Here is an 8,932-nt window from a genome sequence, read left to right as displayed (position 1 = left end):
GTCGGGTCGGATCGGGCCCGAACTACCTGACCAGATTGCCCACCTCTAATTAGGTTTAAGGGGGAAGGAAAAATATGGCAGAATACATAATTATTGAGGAAAATAAGTCATTATTGGAACCAAAAAACTCTCTTTAAAGCATCTTATATATGTCAAATTTACGAGTTAGATATCGTCCACAAATAATACTTATTATTTTTTATTTTAAAATATTACGTTTTATTGCTTTATTCAAATTTGGATTATAAAAATACAAAATCGTAAAAAAGTTGCCATAGAAATTTTAATTTAACTTTAAGATTCAAGAATGCGTATAGACAATTATAAAATTTGACCCATTAAATATGTTTATTGATTATTAAAGAAAAATATTCTTTCAAAAAAAAAAAAGATTATTAAAGAAAAATATTCAGCTCATTATCAAATGTTAAATGAAAATAAAGATCAGATTTTATCTCTCAACTGCTGACAAAATAAATGTTCGGAACAAATTATATTATACTTAGAAGTGTCAAAATGGGTTAAGTCTGTCGGATTGGCCCGCTCCGCCATACAAAATTGATTAGTTGGGTTGACAATTTTTCAACCTGCCTAAAAGATGGACCGACCCGCACCGCCCCGCCTAAAGGGGGGTTGTGGTGGGTTGCGGGTTGGCCCATAAAAACCCGTCAATTTACACGTGAACCCGTCGGGTTGGCCCGCCCCGCCACCTAAAATAATTGGGTTGAGTTGATATTTTCCCAACCCGTTTAAAAGGTGGGCCGTCCCGCCCCGCCTAATGATGGGTTACAACGGATTGTGGGATGGCCCGCCCCGCTGGCCCGTTTTAACACCTCTAATTATACTTCAACATTGTCCGTGTGTATGTATATATTATATTCCCAGTGAAGCACAATTGAAAATCTGTTTGCCCTAACACACACAATCAATCGGAAAAAAAATGGCATGCTTGCACGATCACAGCTGCTCGGAGCACGATTGCTCCTCCGAATGGTCTCTTTACAAACATGTGGATTTATCTAAGGTTCCAATTCCATCACAATCTCTTTCTTTTATGGTTTGTTCCCTTTATTGATTTCTTTGATCTGCTGTCACACTCTAAAAGTTCATATTTCTGTGGGTTTTAATGATACCTAGCATGCCTATTACATTAGGAATGCAGTAGTACCCTAAAGTTCGTGCTAAATGTTAATAAATGGACCCGGGTTTGATCGAGGCAATAATATTACAAGATGAGAAATGAGAATGTTGAAAGGGGGATTGTGTGAGGACACTTATGCTGTCTGTTTGTAACTTTTGCTTCTGGATATACCCCTGTGTTAATAGCTATATTTCATGGACTTTTATAGTGTTCCTATCTTTTAGATCGATGTCATAATCCTGTTTTGTATCAAAGAATAATTAGTTGTCACATTTTTAAGCACGGAATTAACGAATAGTTTTACTGCCCCAAAGGTTTCTGCATTGAATGAAGCTGTTTCTGGAAGTGTCAAGTCGGTATTCAGGGCTTGGGAGCAGCGTCTTAATTCTTCTGAGGTACATCAAGTTACAATCATCTCTGTATTTCCTTCCCTCATGTATGCCAGTAGTATCAAGATTATGTTTTTGATCTAGAAAACTGCATGAACTCGGGCATCTTCTCTTATGACAGAGTACTAGTTTGTTGTTCTTGAATATGATTTTAAAAGATGGCACCATGAAGGCTTATACTTTCAAAATTACTTGCCATCCTTGTGCATTTTATCGCTCTCATAAAACCTATCCCTTCGATGATTTTTATGCTGATTTAAACCATAACAGGGTCACCTGGAAAGCAACGACGGCGATCCGGAGTTGATTGTATTTATTCCGTAAGTGTTGATATCAGTTATCCTAGACAAGACATTGTTAATATCTACTTTTATTTTTTAACTAGGAAACTAAACCATGGAGCCAATAAGACAAAAGAACAAAGTGCCTAACAGAAAGTTTTGACATGGCGGCTTTATCTATTATTTCGATCTTTTCATCATCCTTCTACTTGTAGCACTTGCTAAGTTAATTTTGCTTAAATTTTTATTAATCTTCGTCTGCGCTAAATTTTGTTTTTAGATTTACATCAGATGTAAAGATTAAGAGCATTTCCATTGTTGGTGGTACTGATGGGACCAGCCCTTCAAAAATGAGAGCGTGAGTTCGTGCAACCAACATCTTTTTTTGTATCAATTCCTGATTAGGTGGTTAAGCTGACTTACATGTTGATGTCCCTGAACCTGACCCACTTTTTTGGCACCTTATTGTTCTTTTAAATGCAGATTTATCAATCGGGATGGTATTGACTTTTCAGATGCTCAAAGCATGCAACCTGTTCAGGTCCGCATTCATTTTACTTTTTTGAATGGAATGTACTCATAGGAGTTTACTTGAATAACTTATTTGTTTACCGTAGGAGTGGGACTTGACAGAAAACTTGCAAGGAGTTTTAGAGTATCAGACAAGGTAAATTTACTTCTGCTTTTCTGGGGCAACTCGTCTATACTTTTTAACTAACTCATTAACATGATTTCTACATTTCTTGTAAACATAATCCTGAAATACAACGAGGATCATTTGTCATCGATTTTGACTTTTCGCCGTTGTATTGATGCATCGAATCAGATATTCAAGATTTCAAGGCATGGGAAACATCACTTTACATTTCCCGGATAACTTTGGTGGTGATACAACTCAAATACATTACATTGGGTTGAAAGGAGAAGCAACTCAGGTATTACTATATGCAAAAAAAAAAAAAAAACAGTCCATATAACATCCATTTCTCTTTTGAATCCCATTTTTGTGCAGCTGAAGAGAGATGTGGTCGCAACAATTGTCTACGAACTCATGCCAAATCCTTCGGATCACAAGTAAGTTTTCATGGAACTTTGTTGCGATTTTTTGTTTGTCTTCTAGGATGAATTTAGGAAGACCACCCATCGTCTTTGGTTGGATTTGGTCCATTTTTAACTTTTAACAAAACAATCTTTTGTTGGATGTTTCTGCAGAACTAGGGCAGACACAGGTGGTGGGATTTCACATGTGGAATAAGATAAGTCCACAAGTTATCTGGAGAGAGATGTGAAACTCAATCCAATTAGGAGAGATATGAAAATATTTACAATCAAGTTATTAAATAAAAACCCCCTTTTTTAGCATCTTTTGGTACGCGAGAATTTGGTTTGCCTGCCTTGATATTGTTGTCTTGCAAATGGATGCACATACATACATATTAAACACTATTTTATTAAATAAGTTATTTTTGACAAATGAAATTTTACCATGCCAGAATTGATGCCTAAAGCTAAGGTGTCTGATTATAACCGTTTTTAATAAAATAAATGTTTTATTCATATTTGGACTGTTAGTTAGTGTATAAATTCTCATTAATTCAAAATACATACACACGTTGTGTGAAATTTAATATATAGAAAATAAAAGGTTGTGAGAAAAGTGGAGAGAACATGGGCTTAGGGTGAGAAGTTGAATTTAAAATAGGTCATGTAAATTATCATATTGTCATTCAATTATTTTTATCAATAAATAAAATTGAAGGGTATTTTAGTCTACAGACATAAATTATCAAATCAGTTACAATTACTATAAGGGGTTGAAGTTTTATTAAATGGTTTGATACGAATTATCGTATTGCTATCAATATACTTTTTTGATTCTTTAAATTTGTATAAATAACTATATTTTGCATCAAATTGTTTCAAAAAAATCTGTGTATTCTAAAATAATATAATTTATAATTCCTAACGTGATTTATGTAAATACAAAATCAATAGAAATCATAATAAACATGAAATTAATATTAAAATTTGCAGGAAAATGAAATTAAATTGCAAGAAACCTAAGAAAAATCTACTGGAATGACATGAAAAATAAAGATTTGAAATTTGCAAGGTTTTTTAACTGTCTGAGGTGTTTCCTTTCTTCTCCAATTCTTTATTTGATCTCCACCCACGATTTCCTCTTGCTTGTACGTTGTTGGACCCATTAAAATTAATTGGGATAATTGATGTGAGTCAATCTACCTTAATGGGCTTGGACCAATTTAATTGGGTCCAAAACAAATACCCGACAGAAGCTCAAATTGGCAAAGAACTTGATAACCGTTGCATGCTGTTATTGGAAGTGCTTATGACTGGACATTTGAGTCGACCAATTGCATTTCTCTCCTAGCTGTTATTTTTTGACCACTGAGTTCATAGAAATTAGCTAAGATAAACAAACTGATTAATTGGTGCTAGTTATGATTAGAGGTGCAAACAAATTTAATCGAGTCGAATAATAGAAAAAAAAATTAAGATTCGAATTCAGTTTGAATTAAGTATATTCGAGTTTGAGCTCTATTCGAAATTTGAAAATTTTAAATATTTTGGTTCGAGCTTGTCGACTTGAAATGAAGTTTAAGTTCAAGTTCGACTCGAAATATTCGAACCTATTCATGAACTATTCAAACTATATATTGCTTGGATATTATGCTTCAAAACTCACGAAATGTCCCAAAAGGTTCGAAATATATATATTTATAATATAATTATATTAATAAAATCAAATATTTATCGAGTTGTGTTGGTGGTTAAATCAAAGTTTTGGTGATTAAATAAAACAAAACATATCAAACGAAACCAAGAATAAATCTTTTCTAAGATATTCTTAACCGAATACAAAAGAAAGCAGATCAGATAAATGGAATACGCTTCCAGATCAAAACACATGGAAAACAAATCAATGACACGAGGCCATATCAAAGTTACGGAGACTTAGACAAAACTGATCTCATATATATTCACAGATCGAATTTACAAGCACAGATTAAAAAGTCATCCTCAAGAAGAACAAGGCATATTGAACAGATCAAACTCTTGGAAGACCAGATCAATCAAAGTAAACCAAATCAAATTGACTCTCATACAGAACAAGATCAATTGCCACTGTCTTCAAGAAGTCGTCGTGCTAAAATACTAAGGAAATAAATGAAGATATGAACGTTAGTGACGAGATCCAAAAAGTCAAGATTTGAAAGTAAATTTAGGGTACCTGTCGGCGGCCCACTGACTACTTTCTGAAGGCTATACATACATGATGATGAAGAACCAGAAAGTAAGCAACGACTGCACATATCATTCAAGAGAAAACATAAATTAATAGTCTTCAATATCTAACTCACTCAAAAGCACAAGATCAAAGCTTCAAAGCTGAGAGTTAGAAAAAGCTTCCTACAGCCACCAGATCAAACCAATTCAAAGCTATGACTATTCTTTACATGTACTTGTAAACATTATATTTTTTTAATAATTAAATTTTGTTTTTAAAAAACAATTGTGTAAAATTTTATAAAAGATTGAAATTTTTTCTTTTGAGTTGCGTGAAAAATATCCCGTTTATATTATTTTATAAGATAAGATAAATTTTTTTAAATTTAACTAATGTTCGTTTCTAACTACATCACATATATAATTTAAAAATGAATTTATCTATTATTTCAAATAGTAAAGGCCAATATGTAATTATAATATTAATTAAATAGATATTTGTTCATAAGAAACTAATTTTTTTTATATATATTATGTAGTCATTGTTAGATAAATTAAATAGTTCTATTTTAATTATAATAAAATGTTTTATAATATGCTATTTTGCCATCAATTTTCAACATACTATAGTTTTTACAAAAATTAGAAGACTTAAATACAAACAAATTAAGCCCAAATTTAAAAACTAGGAAGTCAAGGGATTATTCTATGCTGCACCTGGAGTACTCTCTCCCTATAATGTGGTCAAATATCAACCATTGGATCATCAAGACATATATCAATTTCCATAAAAATATATGGGTTCCACGTGATCTAATGATATTGAAATAGGGGGAGAAACACTCCCGGTGTAGCATAAACTAACCCGAAGTCAAGATAGTAAAAGTTTGAGCCCAGAAAAATAAAAATAATTGGTAAGTTTTAAGTGGATAATAATAGGCCCAAATTGCTCAAAATATGTAATGCTTATACAAATGAGCTTATATACATGACTTATATGGGCCGAGGCCAGTCTAGTCCCTCATATAGGTCCGCCCCTGTTTGGAACGATAACCTGTCACCAACAATTAGAGTTGTCAGACAAGTCGACCCGCCCCACCATGACTCACGGCTCGTTTGGGTCGGCTTCTTTAGACTTGCTTCCAAACGGGTCATAAAAATCTCAATCTACTCTGCCGGGGGTTGCAGGCTACCAATAATTTTTTTAAAAAATAAAAATACTACAAAAATACAAAAAAAACTATTATTTGAGATTGAAAAAAATATATCAATAATATTACACAATAACAAATAATATATGTCACAATTAACAAATCATATAAAATTTAATGTTACTATTATATTTTGGATAAAAAGTTACATAATCAAATAATATAAATGGATATTTAATCATAAAAAATAATAATGTAAGATATTACAAATATATCAAATACTAGCTTTAAATTTTCAAAAAAAAAACATTATTTAAAATTAATTGTTTTTATGCCAATAATTTTAAAAAATCAAATTTATATTTTTTTTAAAAAAATTGACGTGCCGGGCCGCCTCCAAATGGAACAATAAAACCACAACTCAACTCGTCAATTTTCACGGCAGGAGCGTGCTGGCCGGACGAGGTCTTACCCGTTTCAAGACTCTAATTACAATTATTGTTGATTATTATTGAATCGATTGGTGGTGTACTATGAAAACTCGAATAAAACTTAACTCAAAATAAAATTTATTTAAAGTAAATTTTTTATTATTTATTTATTTTTTTAAAAAAAATAAGAATCATTTTATTGATAAATAAGAGCTTCTGGTGGACTCGACCAATAACAAGGATTAGCATAAAATCGGGATTCCGAAATCCCGTTGGCTAACCGACTAATAAAAGCAATAGAAAAACTTGGTTCATGTGCAAAATACGCGGACAATCCTCTATTATAGCTCCAAATTCAGAACAACTATTTGAGCATCCATCTCAAATATTACTCGATTGAATTTCATTCCACGGATCCCATTGCTTCTCCCTCCTTCACCTCACATAGCCCTTTCACTATCATCCCATACTTCTGGTTTCAGTGAAGAATGTTGTGTCAACATTACATTTCAAGAAGTTAGCTTACGGCTTTTTCCATTCTTTAGGTGTTCTTTCAATTGCATTATTTTCCTTGCCACCCGTTCCTTTTTGTTTTATGGCCAACCAATCATAAAGGAGCTCCAATGCATTAAAGGAGAATCGGAGATGATGATGAATATTATCAAGAATACTATACGTTTGCAGTTTGTGCAGCAATACTTTCACGAGGGAGGCCACAAATCCAGTCACAACAAGTTCAAGATCACAATATGCGACGCCATTGATCTTAGACGACCTAAGAATATCACCAATACATGCAGTACTTATCATCAACAAACTGCAGCTTCCAGTAATATTATTCATGCAGTGGTTGGTGATGATGATCATACATGTAAGATTTGTTTCCACAAGTTCCCATCTGGCCAAGCTCTTGGAGGTCACCAGAGACGCCATCGGACGGGGAATTCAACGAACAAGAGATCTTAATAAGTTGCCCAAGGAAGAAGATGAAGATACTTCTGCCAATAATTAATTAATTAGTGTTGAATCCTGTAGGTCTGTGAATGAAGTTCAGGATTTTGGGTTTGAGCTTCAAGTCTATGCATTGCACGGGTGAGACTACGTTGAAAACATGTGATGTGAGTCGGTAACTTTTTTGCTTTACACTTAGATGTTCATGCAAATATCATATACAAATTGAGCGAGAGTATTTCTCCGGTGCAGCATAGATTCATCTCTGGTTAGACACTCTTTTGCAGAGTGTTGTTTATTTTTCACCGTCATAGAATAAGTATACTCAGACCTCAGTTTTGATAGTAGACTCATGCTTCCAATTGAAACTCAACAATACAACACAATCAATTATGAATAGAAAATTGTAATTCTCACCACTCGCTTGTGCATTCATTATAAGTCAGTGGCCTATGGTGCAGCGTGTGAAACAAGTGTCAGGTCTACAAATTTGGGGATATGAAAGTCTCAAGAAAAATTAACTAATATGTTTTACTCTCTTTGAATGAATTAAGTGTCATTTTATTAACCCGTCAATATTGACAAAAGCACTCATCGGGTTTCATTTTTGGACTCGCAAGGATTATTGTTTCTAAAATACGTGGATTGAGTTGATGTTTACTTAAATCGCTTAAAAATAACCAGCCCACTCTACTTAAAGGTGGGTCCGTTTTGTCACATGAAGAAGTAACTATATCAAAGATAATTATGTCTGTTACAATTAGAAATTTTTTTCATAATCCTTCGAACATAAATTTAACTATCAATAAATATAATGACTTCAGTAACGTACTGAAATTAAATTTACGATCAAACCATACAAATCTTATTTTATTTTACAAAAAAAATTATAATTCCTAAAAGCAAACAAAAAATTAAGCAGCAACTTAATTACTAAACATGATAATGAAAAGATAAAGAAAAAACACTTAACGTCGGATGGAGAATTGGTAGACTTGATAAATAAACGACGGATTTCAATGGACCTACCATTTAATCCGAGCTTAAGATATCATTTGTACCAAATCATGCTGTTCACATGAGCTTTTGAAACATATTTTTCTGCTTTTTTTTCTAACTCAAACGACTGAATTTCTCTTGTCCAAACATTATAAGCTGCGCAAAGTTTCTTAGAAACGAAGAGAAACACCTCCCCACCACCTAATACACCAAAGAGTCTGATTGATTTCAAGCCTTCGAATCTGTCACTCAGAGGTTTCAAATCAGAGCTAAGCAACTTCGTCCACTCTCCAGTTTCTGAATTCATTTCGATAACTTCCAACAGATATTCGCCTGACTG

At 33.1% G+C, this 8,932-nt stretch overlaps 1 protein-coding gene across 2 annotated transcripts in view; it reads left to right on the top strand.

Moving 5' to 3' along the window:
• Positions 1-889: 889 nt before the first annotated feature.
• The window catches only part of LOC140865047 (uncharacterized), a 31,816-nt gene continuing 23,773 nt past the window's right edge, over positions 890-8,932 (top strand). Inside the window, exons 1-9 of one of the 2 annotated variants that reach the window (XM_073269545.1) lie at positions 890-1,024; positions 1,456-1,536; positions 1,801-1,850; positions 2,092-2,169; positions 2,295-2,352; positions 2,429-2,478; positions 2,638-2,746; positions 2,824-2,885; positions 3,024-3,302. In XM_073269545.1, coding sequence (XP_073125646.1) covers positions 941-1,024; positions 1,456-1,536; positions 1,801-1,850; positions 2,092-2,169; positions 2,295-2,352; positions 2,429-2,478; positions 2,638-2,746; positions 2,824-2,885; positions 3,024-3,066 — 615 coding nt within the window. In that variant the 5' untranslated portion in view covers positions 890-940 and the 3' untranslated portion in view covers positions 3,067-3,302. Of the gene's footprint in view, positions 1,025-1,455; positions 1,537-1,800; positions 1,851-2,091; positions 2,170-2,294; positions 2,353-2,428; positions 2,479-2,637; positions 2,747-2,823; positions 2,886-3,023; positions 3,303-8,932 lie in introns of those variants that run through there. The other variant, XM_073269546.1, reaches the window with a different exon arrangement.

The sequence above is a fragment of the Henckelia pumila genome, chromosome 4 (assembly GCF_033568475.1).
Source record: "Henckelia pumila isolate YLH828 chromosome 4, ASM3356847v2, whole genome shotgun sequence".
Classification (NCBI taxonomy): domain Eukaryota; kingdom Viridiplantae; phylum Streptophyta; class Magnoliopsida; order Lamiales; family Gesneriaceae; genus Henckelia; species Henckelia pumila.
The sequence above is the reverse complement of the archived record's forward strand: the minus strand, read 5'-3'. Positions and strand labels throughout refer to the sequence as shown.